At 38.0% G+C, this 16,902-nt stretch overlaps 1 protein-coding gene across 5 annotated transcripts in view; it reads right to left on the bottom strand.

The window, feature by feature from the left end:
• Positions 1 to 2,947: 2,947 nt before the first annotated feature.
• Positions 2,948 to 16,902, bottom strand: part of IFTAP (intraflagellar transport associated protein) — a 40,138-nt gene continuing 26,183 nt past the window's right edge. For 4 of the 5 annotated variants that reach the window (XM_058807188.1, XM_058807190.1, XM_058807191.1 and 1 more), the window contains 2 exons: positions 11,076 to 11,206; positions 2,949 to 4,560 (listed from right to left, as the gene is read on the bottom strand). In XM_058807188.1, coding sequence (XP_058663171.1) covers positions 4,399 to 4,560; positions 11,076 to 11,206 — 293 coding nt within the window. In that variant the 3' untranslated portion in view covers positions 2,949 to 4,398. Of the gene's footprint in view, positions 4,561 to 11,075; positions 11,207 to 16,902 lie in introns of all 5 variants that reach the window. The other variant, XM_058807193.1, reaches the window with a different exon arrangement.

Below are 16,902 nucleotides of genomic sequence, written 5' to 3'. Positions count from 1 at the left end.
TGCAGCAACACACATCTCACGCATCTGAGCAGGGGAGAACAGCCTGGCTTGGCTGAAGTGTCCCGGAGTGAGCAGGGAGCCCCAGCACAAGGCTGTGCTTCAGCTGCTTCGGTCGGTGTGACTGACCTGTCTCACAGTGTCCTGTGAACACTCAGACCCTGCTGGGACCGAGATACTGCTGAGACTCCTAAGGAAAGTTCAAGGTAGAGGACAACAGGATATAAATCAGCCTGCTATCCAAGCAGACACTTTTGCACCAAATGTGTGTTTACCCACACTATGATGTAAATGAAGTTGCTGAGCAACCAGGAATTTGGTCCTATTTTTACTTCTGCATTTAGAGTAGCATCACTAACTCAGAGTCTACCTTTATACGAATGTGTATGTTTTCACAAAGGACATCAGATATTTCAAAAGCAATTCCAAGATAAAGCAAAGTCCACTTCTAATCCTTGTCAATATGCAGAGGGGAAAAAACCACGTTAATGGAGATCAGAATCTTTAGTAGTTAGGTGTGTAAACAAGTTTCATGATTTGCACAGGACTCCAAAATATATGAGATATTTTTCTTAAAGCAAAAAGCAATGTTCTAAGCACCCACAACTACAGAAACTTCAAAAGAACCTGTGTAGTATTTGAACAGCTACGAGATATGTTTTTTACATTTCATTTGCATTGGCTCTTCATTTAAATCTTTTTAATGATAATGGATCGTATACATAACTATATATTCAGTGCAGTTAAATCAGGAATTGATTTGGCTCCATATTCTTTCAGCTAAGACTGTAAATACCAGACTCCTGTCTGCTCTATATGAATACAAATGGCCTCAGTGGAGTTCTGCCAGTTTATAGCAGCAGAAAATGAAGGCCAGAGGATCAGTCTTTTCCATAAGTGCAAGGATTTGTTCCCATGCCATCTTTTTCATAAGGTTCTGAATTATCTGGTGGGTACTCTCCATACCAAAATTATTTTCCTTCAGTGGCATTGTGTGATACAAGTGTATGCCAGGATACCTCTGGGCATTAATAGAAATATACCCATAACTGTCTGAGTCAGATTTGCCTCCATATCTTTTCATTTCTTCAGTCTTCATCTCATTCTTCCAAAACCATTACCTCAACAGATGATTACTGTTCCCTTCACAGTCATGAGAAGTGAACATTAACCCTGAACATTAGCAATATCCAAACTTTCACCTCAGTCAGCCAAGGAAACAACCCTTCCGTTTCCATCCCCAGAGGAAGAACTATTTTACATCTCAGAAAACTCAAAGAGTTCCTAAAACAAATGGTCCCTCCCCATAACTGAGGATCCATCAAGACTGTGGAGAGAAACACTCAGCATCCTTCTGGCAACACCAAAGGCAGTCACAGGTTCAACACAGATAAGCTCACTGACTGATAAGGATGCACATCTCTGCTGCACTTTGGACATCAATGAAATCATTAATACAAAGGGACTGGGGAGATGCATCACACAGCCTTCATCTCCCATGGGTTCACTCAATGTCAGAGATTTGCAGTTCAAAATCATTGTCAGTGTGATAGGGAGAAAGCTGTTCCCTACTGCCGCAACCCCTAAGTCAATCCCAAGTAGCACTCCAAATTTCCTGCTCCATGTGAGCGTTTTACCTTTAATTCTTTGGGAAAACAGGAAAAATGTTTAGAAAAGGCCATAAATAGAAAAGATTAATGTCCCTCTCCAACCCCTGCTGAAAATATTAAATATTAAACAGAATACAAGCTACCAAGAGGAAAAGATATATATTATTCAGACTTCAAACCACCTCACAAACACTAAAACAATTCCAGGTAACTAACTCCATGAGCAAGTATAAAATTTAACATGCACATAAAGTATGTTCTTAAAAATGACAACCTGGTAATGGCTAAGAGGAAAATATGCCTCCTCTGTGAAAGGTAATCAAATGAAAGGTACAAGCCAAAAACAACCACAGGGGCAGGCCAATAAAATGTCATGTAAAGAAAATAGCCTATATTGCCTAATTTTCACTGTGATATTCATGCCTGTTAACAAAGAGTAAAAATCTAACTCCTGAGTGGTGTAAATGTAAGTGAATTATTCCCATTTCTCTGTGTAAGATGAATGTCACTAAAGAGTTCCAATTTTGTTGGGTATTCTGCAGCAAAGTGTTTCTTTATATCAAAGGAAACCATATCATGACTATACTGAATGACACTTATGGAGCATAGAAGGCACCCTGAACATTTGGTAAGAATCATCTGCTTATGAGAGAAGGAATTGGATGGCTGGATGTATCCCTAATGTACAGTGAAAAATTGATAATGAAATGAATAGAAAAGGCACTTAAGAGATTCCAGAGCTGATGTGGCCTGAAGAAAATTATAAACCCCTCGACAAGTTTTCTCATCAACTCTACAGGCAATAGGATTCCCACAGGACTGATCTCTAGTTTGTGTGACTCATGCCTTTCTAAAAAAACCACACGCAAGAAGCACCTAATTCACCGTTCCACAAAGCCACAAATGCTCACCCTTAGGGCCGATTCTCTGCCTGCAGGATAGCATACCCTGTACAGAGAGGTCTCTCAGACAGAAGGCTCCTTACTTTATCTTTCCTATACATACATATGTTAATGAGGTTGTCTCCCTTATTTTTCTGTTGAGGCTTTCAAAGGCTGACCTTGCAATCACTATGCAGCACTTCTCCATTTCTTTCTCCCAGATTTGTTATGGAGCTCTTCCAGAACTTACTTCTTATCCTTCTGATTTATACACATTATCTGTATCCTTCAGAAGAAGATGAATTAATAATCAGATCTGTTCAGAAATGTTTAACTTTAGGATTTCAGTGGAAAACTCCAGTTGGATCTAAACCATTTAATTTAAAATACCTTGGGTCCAACAAAACCGTTTATTGAATTAAAATAAATTCACATATAAAAAAGCTTCAGAAAACCCAGCAGAATTGCTACACAGCCAATTACATTTTAAAAAACATTTTAACTACAGCACAGGCATTTTTTTGAGTGTGGGTGTTAAAAAAAATTCTCATTACTTTCTACAAGCAAGGTCCTGTACAAACCAGTTTTTCTATAGGACATACTTGTAATTTTGTATCAATCTCCTTAAATATCTTCTGTGAGAGCTCTTTCTTTTCTGGTGGTTTGGTTTTGGTTTTTTTTTTTTCTCACTCTTAAATTATATCCCCTAATCAAGGTAAATACCATTCCTCAAAACCAATGCTACTCAGATTTCAGTGGAGCATAATTATGGCTTACAAAATCACTAATCCTGAAAATCTCCTTTGGAACATCAGAAGACCTTTCTTTGCTTTTATAAATTACTGACAATGAAGCAGCCAACCAGCCACAGAAAATTCATCCACAACCTTTACACAAACCTATGGTTTGGTGCCCTGTCAGTCTGCTCAGGCAGATAAATTAGCATTTATCATGCTAATCACCCACTGCAGAAATAACAGAGAGAGGTCAAGGACAAAATGTTGGTCAGCAAGGTTTAGTGAATGCAGTTATACCAGAAAATGACCAAAAATACAATGCAGCATTGTGATGTTAAATCAAACCTCGATGGCAAAGCTTCTACAGTTACTGAAAACAAAAGATTCTGAACTGTTCAGAGAAAGTGTACGTACTACCTTGTATCAGAGGTGCACTCTCTTCTCTCCCACACATATAGCTGACTTTTACTCAACTCCAGCTTGCTGTATTTTAGTGATGCAGAGTGTAAGCTATAAGCTGTTATTTGGAATCATCTCCTGTGAAAAAATCTAAAATCTGACAGCCTTTCAATGCCAATTCCTTTAATGGATGAGATTGTTATTTTTGCCTGTGTGGAAGGTGGAGGGGGGGGTGGTTTGAGCAGTTACTGTTTTAATTTTAGGAGTTGTACCACATCAATTTTGATCAACACAAGAAGTTTGTTGGAAACAGGAATATTTATTTTTTGCAGAACTGAAGTAACTCAAAAGACAGAGAAAAAAAATATTCCCAGATTTATTCACTCATATATCTCTATACATTTAAAGAGCTCATAGACTGATTTGTCAGCTGTTAAAAAGCTCTTAATTGCCTTACTGAAAGAACGAGGTAAAAGGCAGCTTTAGGACCAGCTTTGTACTACTCAGGAACCAAATCAGTACCAGATATAAGCACGAGTAGCCACGATGTTATTCTGAATTCCACCAGCTTGTTCTGCTCCTGTGGAGAAGTCACTCCAGCACACCTACCCTGAGCCAGTGCAGGATCCAAGGCACCTTGACAGAATAATGACAAATCTCAGGGATGCCATTCACTGGCCACGCAGATAAGAACACTAAATAAGGGTACAACAAGGAGCTACATTCATCCCATGAAAAGGTCATTCCAACAGCCCTGCACACAACACCTTTGACTCAGTCTTCAGCTGGTGCTGATTTGACATGTGTACCACTTTTCTGTTCAAACAACTCTGTAAGGGCCTTCAGCTCAGCTTCAGAGAACTTAGGGGTCAGTGCCACATTGTCATAATCAAATTCTTCATCAAGGGAGAATGGCTGAACATCATCACCCAGTAGCTGTAATGAGGAAAAACAGATACATAAATAATATTGCTGAAGGTGATAATAAGGAAGCTCAAAAATAAACTTCTAATTAATATTTAATTAAACTATTTTTTTCTGACTCTAACACTCTCAGCTGATTAAGCTCTTTTTAAGTAAAAGAATAAATTCAATTATTCAATTTGACCTAATTTAAGCCATTTAATGTGCCCCATTTGTACTGTACTGTATCTGAATGAATATCATTAACTAATTTTGCTCAAGGCAAGGAATCTAAAAACCTCCCTTGCACACATCTATTATATTCCTGCCACTTGCAGCAGCAAGGCTGGGGGGGATATGGACATGTTATATGCAGCTATGTTAAATTTCAAAGACAAATTCCATATTGTCAAAATTTGGGTTAGTATTACATAAAGCCACAGCATACATGCATCTTATACTAATGTAACATGCTTCCCAGAACTCAGTTTTAGTGAAGGAAAGGCCTGCAATGAGCAAAATGACACCTAATCAATTTTCATACTCCAATAATTTTTCCACCATCTCAGAGATATGTGAGCTTGCATTTCTTGCATGATGAACATAAGAATCTTACTGCATTTGCCAATAAGTGCTTTGTTGACATACTGTATTGCATTTCTGCATTGCTTCTGGTTGAAATATCTTAGAATAAACACTCTGCCTATAAAATAAAACAATGAAAACAACTATGGCAGGCTCCATGCTGATAAGAAACTGCAGGGGGCTATGACAAGAAAGGTTTATGCTAAGCAGTTACATAAAATGAATTCCAGGGCAACACAGGAAACACATCTTCAGTATTAAAACTATGTAGGAATGCTCCCTATCCCTTGAGAAGTTAATATAAATTGTCTAGAAATATATTTCAAAGATTTAAGTACTTCAGCACCAAATAAGCAAAATATTTAAACACATGCTTATTTTTTCAAGCTTTTGACAAGTCCTCAATGAATCCCGTGACTACTGATATATATGAAATTAAGAATACACATGTACTTGCTGAAAAGCAGGAAGAACACTCAGCATCCCATGATCACTGCTCAGTTTAGAAGGCATAATCCTGCACAATTTGATGTGACATTTTGGTTAGAAGAAGCATTGACACAGTTAATGCCATCTAATAAGTCAGAGAATTGGTAGCTGGATTCCTCTCTGGTGGCCGAGTACTTGACAGATATGGGAGAAAGCATCTGGGTAGTATCTATACTCTTTCTTAATAAACTGTAATTTGCATGAATAATCAGGAAATAGTTTTTCTGGGGTTATATAACTCTATTAATCATCTCTACTGCTCAGTTTTCTAGGGATCTGGCTTACATGCTGGAGCTGCCAAATAATCCTGGATACAGATGAGTAGACCATGGGCATTTATAAATGGGGAGAACTTTGTAGACAGAGTTGGTCTAGAAAGCATTATTCATTCTGCACACAAAGATTATCTTGCTTATGTCCATAAACTACTTCAGCTAAACCATCAGTAACTTTTATAAATAGCCCACTTGAAAGATGTTAACAGGAGACAAAGCCTGCACACAAACTCTCATTCCCATTAGAGATAAAGCCAACTCATTGACCTCCTCAGCATATTCATGTTCATTTCCATCTTTTTCACAACCAAAGCCTTGTAGAATTCCTCGTGAGTAAGACTACCAGCAACTGTGTAACAAATGGTAGCAGCAAACAGGGTTCTACTACCTGTCTTTCATTTGCAGAAATCCAAAGCACTCTTCTAAAATACAATTCAAGGCATGAATATTTTTCAGTTATTTTGGTTGTAACAATATTTTTTACAACCTCGTGCTAGTTTTGGCTGGAGTAGAATTAATTTCCTCCACAGTGACTGGTATAGAGCTGTGTTTTGGATTTGTGCTGAGCACAGGGTTGATAATGCAGAGATGTTTTTGTTATTGCTGAGCAGGGCTCACACAGAGCCAAGGCATTTTCTGCTTTCCATGCTGCCATGGTGGTGAGGGAGCTGGGGGTGCAGGGGAGGAGACACAGCTGGGACAAGTGACCCCAGCTGACCAAAGGGACATTCCACACCACATGTGTGTGGAATCATCAGTGCATAAAGTGGGAGGAAGAAGGAGAAAGGGGGAGTTTAGAGGGATGTCCTTTGTCTTCCCAACTGACTGTCACACGTGGTGGGGCCCTGCTCTCCTGGAGGTGGCTGAGCACCACCCGTAGGAAGCAATGAATTAACTCCTTTGCTTGTGTGTGAGGCTTTTACTTTCCCTATTAAACTGTCTTTATCTCAACCCATGAGTTTTTCAGTTCACCCTTGTGATTCACTCCCAGCCCTGCTGGTGGAGAGCAAGTGAGTGGCTGTGGGGCTTGGTGTCTGCCAGGGTTAAACCACGACACACATCTAAGGTAACTGAGCTAAGAAGAGTTCAAACTACAGTAAGCCTTTATAGGGATTTTACAAAAGCAAATCTATTTTCCCCTGCCAAAAGAAAGTATACACATCCACTCTGACCTTGTCTTGGCATTCATGTCATTCCAGGAACATTTTATGCAGACACAGCATAATACTGGAAAAATTTTTGTTTACTAAACTTGACCCCACAATGGTAAACTGAAATAAGATGCCAAAATATAACATACCCCACTTCACTCTGTTAACAATTTCTCTGTTACCCACTTATTGCACATTTGAAAAGTTTATTCAGACTGCATATTTATCAGTGTGCTTCATCTCTCAAATGAATACTCAAATTAGGGATTCCTTTTTATCTTCTTCTTCTGTGAAGCCATTGACTTCAAACTTCGATGAAGACAAGCAATCTAAAACTTATAAACTGCAAACTGCAATTTTGTTCTGTGTCAAAAGGAAGACATTTTATGATAGAACACTGAATTCTCTGAGCTGATCAAGTTATTACCTTGTTATTTTTGCCTAAGGAACTGAGAGAAATATGTGAATTTCAGGTGTCTAATTTAACATCTAATTGAAATCTTTTTGAGAGCTCTCCGGGAATAGACTCCTGCTCTATTAGAAAACTGCCAGTTTGCTTAAGATTGCTTCTGTGATTTACTCTCTGAAGAAAAAAATCACTTTCATTTACAGTTCCTGCATATCCAAATTAAAGGAAGGAAAGAATGTAATATTCCTATTAACTAGAGCAAACTAGGTTTGCTAGAGGTTGTTTTACCAAGTAATATTGTAAATAAAATACCTTGAAGTTGACATTTTCAGAAGTCTATTAATAATTGGCAACTCAGTTCTTTTATTAATCTGTGAGGAGTTAAACTTAGCAGAACATCTTGTCTCCGTCCTTCTAAAACTTGTATTTCTATGTAATTACGGCACTCTATGATCACTTGTTCAAATTATGTAAAGCTTGCACGTACACTCACCAGTGATTTCATTGCATGCTCAAGGGAAAACTTACTAGTTCAAAACATTAAATAAATAAAAAAAAGAAGTGGGGGGAAGGCATATGTGCTATGATCTCATATAAGCTTAGTACAGCCTGGAGTACCTGGGAGAAAAAAAGCTTGTTTGAGCTTGGGGCAGTGGACTAGAAGTCAATAAATCTTGGCCAATTTTCCACTTCTGCTTCATCATTCTGGACAAGTCATTCAATCTCTGTGTCTTTACTGGCCTCTGAGAAGATATAACTCTTCCATCTTCTTTGACTTAGTCAATCCTGTCTTTAAGTTCTTCCGTGCTCCTGTTGCATTTATGCATAGCACGTAGCAGAAACAAACCTCAGCTGAGGCCGAGCAGTAAAACTTTAACCAATGGAACTCAGTGGAAGTTGTATTTTAGGGGATAAAAGCTGCCATGCCACAGATTAAGATAAAATGACAGACATGCTAAGTACTTTTTTGAATGCTCAAACTACAGACAAATAAAGAATAATAGAAGGCCAGATTTCTTCTTTCTTAATCCCAGCCTTACAAAAATTAGGTTTCTAGACTAAGGTAGTCAATTAGCCAAAAATAGCCCAGGCCAAGCTTGTGGATGGAAATATATTACATTTTGCAACAAATTCCTACAGCAAGGGGGATTAATCACTTTCTGCAGTTGCTTATTTCTGCCTCTTGGTGACTGGAGGACTAAAACTACATTTAAAACTCAAGTTAGGTGAGATGAATCCCACTTTGAATGCATAATTGTAGCAAGTGGATGAAAACTATGCAACTGCACTCATGTGTACCCAGAAAAGGAAATAAGAATTAATTAAGACACAAGGAAGCAGGAATTAAGACATAAAAATACATAAAGATATTAATAAAAATCCATATCTTATATGGAAAAATATATTAAGTAGAAATAAAGGAGAAAATAAATTTCTGGGTATGGGAGGGAAATGTTCTGTGATGATGTACTTCAAAGACATAATGAATGCTGGTTCAATTTGCAGTGGGAGGTCATGTATGCTCCACTGTTGATACTGAAATCCTGAAATACATTTATGTCTAAAGGGAGGAAAGAAAGATGAAGCAACACTGGTGGACCATACAAATAATTTGCTATGTCATTCACTAAGCCACTTCCTAACACCTTTTGACAGAAAAACATTTTCAGGGAGACAAGGTGTTCTTTAACAATTATCCAAGTTATAAACTGGGTCTTAGCTGAGCTTCTTTTATTAAACTTTCCCTAGCAATATGTTGAGAGATACACAATTTGCCCTAAAGTGCCTCACAAGTGTTTCCATAGCATAGACATTTCTCATCCTGTTATTTTTCATACAGAATGGTCTTCCATTCTCTAAGAAAACCAATTAGGCAGCCACATTATGTTGCCCTTCCCTAACAGATTTGTTTTGATGGACAGAGAACAGTCTCATTTTAAAGCAGAGATGTCTGCAGGGAAAATCTTTTTCTCTTTCTAAACTAGTCCTGCCATAAGCAATGCAAGACTTAATTTTCAAGGCAATGACAATTTGAAGCACTGAGGGACTTTAAAATGGACCTGTTCAGTCTTGACGGTTCTAAAAATCAGGCCACAGTTATATTATCTAAATGAAGGCAAAAATATGTTTATAATTTAGGGGAAAGGCTGCCTTCATTTTAAGTAGCCTGGCACCAACCAAATGGTTGTGGAAATTGTCTTTCTTCTTGAAAAATGCAGCAACTCATAGCCAATGTAATAATACTCAGTTTCTTTCATAACCCAAATTTCCCTCAAATGGAAATGAATTTTGCATGCAGTCGGATCTTTATCTATTTTTCATGAACCATAGTTTAAAGAATCATATGCAGTCCTTTATGAACACTGCAGGCTGCTACAACCCTCCATCTTCTCTACAGAAGTTATGAAATAAGAAAGTTATAAAGCCTCATTCTAGTTTTTTGGGTGTTATTTTGTGTCCAACGGATATATCTAAAGGCAAAACCTTGAATTATGTCAATCCTTAGGGAAAAGAGTGAGTATTTTTATTCACAGAATGGTAGGTATTAAAGCTTGAAAGGTCATTTTAGAACGTCTACTTTTTCCCAAAGCAAACTTGCTCCTTATAGTAAATAGTTTATTGCAAGGAACTAAACACAACTGAGCCCAGGAAAGGAGGCACCATATGCAGTGCTGTAACACCAAACCTTCATTGGTCATGCGTCATTTATAAACTTGATTTAAGCCTCATGGGAGCATCAATAACCATATGAAGCTATCAAAACTGGCCCACTTTAGCTGGAAGCTAACTTCAGCTTCTATTGCAATGATCAGGCAGGGGAAAAGAGCAATGAGGAATTCTCTGCAAGAGAAACACCCCCAAAGTTAATGCTCACGCTGACTGTTTGGATCGGAAGCTTAATGACTTAAAATAAGCCTGTGAGCAATTCACACCTTCTGTTGCAGTTTGAGAAGAACTGAATTTCTGAAGGAAGACAGCAATTCTAAATTAGTCTGCACTGACTGTGTCTGACTAAAAGGCTCAGAGGCCATAAAGCAAACCTCTCCACACCAGACCCTGACAATGCAGTTTCTCAGCAGCATCTTGCTACTACTCAGTTCCAAGGGACCAGATCTTAATTCTGACCACAATATATTCTAAAATGTTTTTTTTTCTTTTAAGTGTCATGTTCAAGGGATCATTTCCTACCTCCCTGCTACAAAAACTGGCTCCTATATTAAGCCAATGAGTATGCCATAAGATCATGAGATCACCGGAAAATTAAATGGTCCATCATTCTACATAAGCAAGGGTAGCTAAAAGGCTTAAAGGGCAAAGGCTTACTTGAATATTCTGTGAGTTACACAAATTAAATATTAAAAAGCCCACATACCACTTGAAGTATTGAAGTGCACATTTTGAAAATGTAAGATTATATAGCAGCAGTGTGCAAGATAAAATAGTGTTTATTTCAATTCTTAACATATTTAAGAATTCATTATTCATTTAAAAATTAATAATATGCCTTTTTAACTCATTGCAGTTTCACATACTACATCTACATCCCTCTGTTCTTGTGGAAATAACAGTAGAAGCCAACAGGAAAAATAAAAATACCCCAAACCCCGAAAGTCTGAATGAATACATCTGACCTCATACCTCTTGGGCTTTGCTGTCTGATGGCTGGGGAACTGACCAGGCTCTGAACTTTGGCTGAATAGGTTTATCAAAGAAGGGTGTACAGCAACTCACTGTCTCTTCCACCTCTCCAGGAAGAACTAATGATCCTGCTGAATAAAAAGGAGTCAACATTAACCTTCCATTCGATGCATAAATTAGCAAAATCCTGCTAGAATCCTTTAGTGCTCAGACATGGGCAGTAGCTTGTTAGTCAGAGTGTGATGCAGTTATTGTTGCATAAGCTATCATTAAAACAGAGCCACGCAGTCCTGAGCTAAAATCTAGGTAGTAATACTGAACTAAGGAAAAATCAAACTTGTCTGAAAACAGATAGGTAGCTCTTCTTTCCTAAGGGTGCTGAATTAAAATCTGGATGCAGATGCTCTTATACTCAGAGAGCACCTGGTATTACATTCCTTTCTTTCAGAACAAAGATGAAGGTCCTTAGCAGAGACATCTGCAGTAGAAGTTATAAAACACATCGTCTGCCACTGATGAGCTGAGCAGGGTCATTCATTTCTCTTTAGCTAGAGATTCACCAGCTGTACATTGGGCATAAAGAATCATTGTAAAGCATCTTAGTATGCTTCTCACAGAACATTAAGTAAAAATACCTAGTAGAACTACTAATATTCCCCACTGCAGTGCCAGATGACTCTCTTGTCTAAGGGTATTTCACAGATGTTCGTTTCTCCCTGAGCTTTCCAAAAAGAGGTACTTGAGAGGACTTCCCCCTGTCTGGGATGGAGTGACATGTAACCTTTCCATACAGGCAGGATTTGTTCCACAGTTCACAAATGAACAGCTTTTCTGAATCACTTTTCTTTTGCAAATTTTAGCAAAACATTCATACCAGGACCAGTGGGTTTGCATTCTGTGACAGATCAGAAGGATATGCCTTAGGTTTAGAAATATCTTCTAACATGAATCAATCTCAGCTCTGCCACAGCACAGATGTGTCCATCATGTCTCAGTAATGTTTTTATGAAAGAACTTAAGGGGACCATATGTCTTGCAATTTAGTCAAAGGATTATGTAAATCTACCTACTATTTTTTCAGCTGATACACAAGTTTCTTTACAGTTATATACTACATTTACATTTATCTTGTAATCTCAGAATAAATTTTCAAAGCACTGCTTAAATGTTACTTAATGGAAGAAACAAGAGAGTACATAGATCCAGGGTGAAACGGATGAGTGTCTACTTATCTCTACCTGCACAATTTTACCACAGTAGTGGAGTTCCAGACCTCTCATTCCCCTGTGAACCTGCATTTGGAAATAAAGATTTCCTAGGTCTCCATAAAAAATCCATGATCAAATTCTTCATTTAGTTTTCTTGTGGGAATAGTGTACTATCTAAAAGCCAGCAGGGCTTCAAACTGGAAAGTAGAACGTTCTTTTAGAAAGAGTTGCATTAATTCCCTTGGGTATTTCATTTCTGGATTTTCATCTCTTGTTTTGTGATAAGTGAGTTTGTTTTCACCCTATTCTTTCAGTTGCTTATGTCTATCTCCAGCCATGTAAGTGCTTTCAGTCCTTGTTCTCAGCGTAGCATCTGTTCTGATTCTGCACCGGTTATATGAGAAAACTTTCTGAAAAGGATAGCACAGTCCACAGGTATCTAGGCTATGTCTACACATGCTCTGCAGCTGCTTTTATCATCATTTGGGTCAAAAGTATTTATAGGACAGAAGGAAGATGTGAATGCTCATTTAAAGACAATGGCATCTTCCACTATTGTTTCAAACTTGCAACCTAGCTCTATACCCTTACTAAAGTAAGGGAAGTCTGGACACCAGAAGGTTTTTATCACCTACTGATATAAACACTGATTATTTCTGCACTAAGAGCTTCTCCCCCTCAACAGACCAATCTGCAGAGAGAAGATGAGGAGGAAGCACTGTTATGCAACAGCCTGGCAATGGCTCAGAAAGATAACTCTTAAGAATTGGGACAACAGAAGGAAATTTATTTTTGCTTTTAGCAAGAAGTGCTTGTCATACTAAGAATGTCAATTCCACCTTTTAAGGCTTGTTAGTAATGCAAACAATGTTTCAATTTCCCTTCAATCACCCTGTAAGAATGTAATCAACCTTTGTTTACCAGTAGACATGCCAGAAATGAGCTTTGTCTCACTCTATCCTGGCTGTGTGACAGCATATGAAAGTCTAATTGGTAAACGCTGCTTTCCCTGATAATGTTTAATAAAGAAACCCCTTCAGAGAGGAAAAATTAGAGAGTTTTGACAGTCGTCCTTCTCAGTGGGAGCACCCAAAGGAACTCCAGGCCATTGTAATTTCTAGCCAGTACCTCACAGCTTGTTTAAACTGCTGCTACAGCACTACTGGATGATGATCCTAATTAAGCTGCTAATTATGTTCTCTGTGGAGGTGATTAATTAGCAACAGGAAAGCCTTGGATACTGCCAACAGCACCATATATAGAGATAGCTGAACAGGCAGTGATACCAAAAAAACTGAGAAGACATTTTGAAATGCACCTCTCATACCTTGAAGAATCAACTCCCTGGATGATATGGCTGACAATTTTACTGAAGTCCAGAATACTTTAATAACAGCAGATTTGGAAAGTGAACAATAATACTCTTTAGTCCCTCCCTACTACATCCCAGAAAGTGATTACTAAATCTGTCAACACTGCTGAATTGGGAGTTTTTTGCTCATTCTGTATCATAGACATCAATTGTGAGTATAGAAAAAAATAATCTACTGGCACAAGTCTGCTTTTAACTTTCAAGAGTGAGGAAGTTCAAAGTTTTGTCTATAACTTTACTGTAGCCAAATGATGCCCATCTATATATACACTGACAGCTATATATACACTGACACAGGTTTTACCACTTTCAGACACTACATTTCACAAAAATGCTGTTGATGGGGAGTTGAGAAGAGAGTGATAACAAAAAAAGCTTAACAGCTAAATTTTGCAGTCTCCTCTAATTCTCATGCTTCAGGCTGTTAGTCCCAAAGAGCTGCCTAGTGTGAAATCATCTCAAGGCAGTGTTAAATGGATTGCAGAGACTGGAGAAGAAAAACAAGAAAGGGATTCACCGGCTGGGGGGGAGTCCCATACTTTAAAAAATCCACCTCATTTAACTCTGAATCCTCTTTCTCAACATGATTTTTCTGGATGTAAGGATAGGCTCAAAACACAAATGGAGAGGCACAGATTATGAAAAATAACAGATGTTGATATAATTTGCCAAAAAAAAATTGAAATAATCAATAGTTATGCTTGGCCTCAGCTTCAAAGTAGCGGAGTCAATCAGGTTCTCCTCAGCCTCTGCAGTGTTACAGACAACTGGGACGTTGAAAAGACAAGTTTGCAGCACTTCAGTGCTCCAAGCTGGATTAGGATGAGACAATTACATCCCAGCCTATGAAGCCTCACCCACACATTTTATTAGTCCTGTTTTCATTTTCTCTTGCATTTAAACAATAGCACTCAAAATCTCCAGATATTCTCTAACATGTTTGGTACTTTATTCAAATATTAGCTATTATTACCAAGATATGCCCCAAACTCCGCATCTAGAAGTTTGTAAGCAGTCCTGGAAGGTCCTGTTGCCAAAACATAGGCAGCATACATCCATCCCTGGAGAGAACCTGATCATCTCTATTGTTGCCTTAAGCTCCTTACAGTTAGAGATTAAATTCAGGGAGAAAGAGTGATTACAGTACACCGTGCCATGCTGTCTCTACACAATGCAGTAAGGCTGTGGTTTAGGGCAGCAATTTCACTTTGTCAATCATGGTTTATGGTGCCAAAGTCCCACAATGCCAAGCATTGCCCCTGTTTCAAGCTTTCAGCCCAGTGCTGTCAAACAAAAGCAGCTACAATGAATTTGCATGCTGGCCAAATCTGTGGGCTGCTTTTCCTACTCCAAAGAAGAAGTCCCATTCATTCACACCTTAAAGGACACTGAACTTTGCCAGATAAATTGGTAAAAAAACAAAACAAAACAAAAAAAAAAACTTCACTAGAATGACTCTTCCAGGACATCTGCCAAACAGCACTGGTTACATGGGATGTTTTAACACCTATTTTCTATCGTGCTTCTCATACAGTCAGCTTTAAGCCAGTTGCCCTTAAATGTGAATATTTACTGTATTAGTGTACAGTTGCTAACTCAGCTAACTGATCTGCCTTTTAAAGCTAAGTGAAACACAGAAATATTGAGCTCCTGCCAATAACAAGGAGAGATAAAGGCTTGTTGCAATTACTAGCAAGGTATGGTATTTTTTACTGGGTAAAATAAGCTATGATATTTTTAAGCTTGTTTTGAAAATATGAAGTCTTCAATCAATCATTTGTTCTGATATAAGGTGGCAGCATTTAAAAAGGTCAACAACAGAATGTCTAATTTGTGCAACAATTTACCTCGTTTATAAACTAACTGTAATTCTACAGAATTAATCTTTCATTAAGGTATTCACTAGTGACATTATTCTAGATTACCTTATCATTACAAGCAATAGAAGGGACATAATTTTATACTTTAAATTGCATTTTGTTGCTATGGTTTCTACAGGACTAAGATTTTACCTCTCTTACTATGAAGCTATTGAGTGGATTTTGACATGTAAGACAGCTATCAAACCATAAGTGTTATTTTCTGCACTTAGGAGTCAAGGAGAAATTTTTTAGCCCGACTCAACAACTATCTTCAAAGACCAGGATTCCCCAGGTATAAATTTGGATGTTGTTCACTTTCCTTGCAGCATTTAGAAGGAACAATTAATTTCTGACTAGGTAGAGTTTCAATGCTGTAAAATACAATCTAAAAACCTAATATTAGTGAGCATTGTTGATACAGCCTCAATCTTCACTGAGGCAATCTGCCTGAAATGAAATGTGTTTTACCAGGGTTTTCCACATGTATGTGATAAACATTTACCCTTGGACACACACAAATACACAGAAATGACCCAAAAGATGGAGAGAGACAAGGTCTGTCACAGTACTGAATGCATTAAGTTTCAGCAGAACTGTTCTTCCTCACGTTCTGCTTGGTATCGTAGCATTGGGCTTAATTCTCATCAACCACTTTGTGGCCTGTTTGGAACAATGAATATCTAACAATACTTTAATGAACTGGCTACAGGCATTTCTCTTTTCATTATAACACAAGTGAAACGTGGGTTTGTGCTTCCACCAGTAAACTCCAGGGCCTTTTTAATAGATAATGCCAGAATTTAAGACATAAACATAGAACAATGCTCTACAAAGGGAAAATGGGCACATATGAACATTGCACTCAAAAAAAGTCTTTGACATTTGTACCTGATCTGGGACTGCTGTTTTACTCCCTCCTTTCTGAAAGGTTGGAGAAAGAATATTTGCTGTAAACCTGACTTACATTGGTTTATTATTTTCTTGTGAGATACTGGAAGTCTCTAAGCCCTCAGACTTCACAGGAATTCAGGACACACAGAAAGGAAAGACTAATCAAAACTTCACTGTAAGAGTGGAGAGATCACTCAAGTGGCAATAGCTAAGAAACCAAGCATCAAAGCCCTGCAGCTTCTGTCTGTGACCTCAGGCAAATCCCTTAATCTGTGTGGCCTGGTTTCCTTGTACAGTCACAGGCATAGATGAGGAAAATTAATTTCAACAATAAAAGGTTGTCACTTCTGTCTGCAAAGACCAAAGAAGGACCTATGATAGACAACTAACTATAGACATTAGCATTCCATTTACTTTTTGGAGGTGGGAGAGTTAAAATTGTTATAAACATACAGAAGAGTTCAACGCAACTCAAAATGCTCCTAATTGGAATT

This window comes from Ammospiza caudacuta, chromosome 6 (genome assembly GCF_027887145.1).
Source record: "Ammospiza caudacuta isolate bAmmCau1 chromosome 6, bAmmCau1.pri, whole genome shotgun sequence".
NCBI lineage: Eukaryota > Metazoa > Chordata > Aves > Passeriformes > Passerellidae > Ammospiza > Ammospiza caudacuta.
The sequence above is the reverse complement of the archived record's forward strand: the minus strand, read 5'-3'. Positions and strand labels throughout refer to the sequence as shown.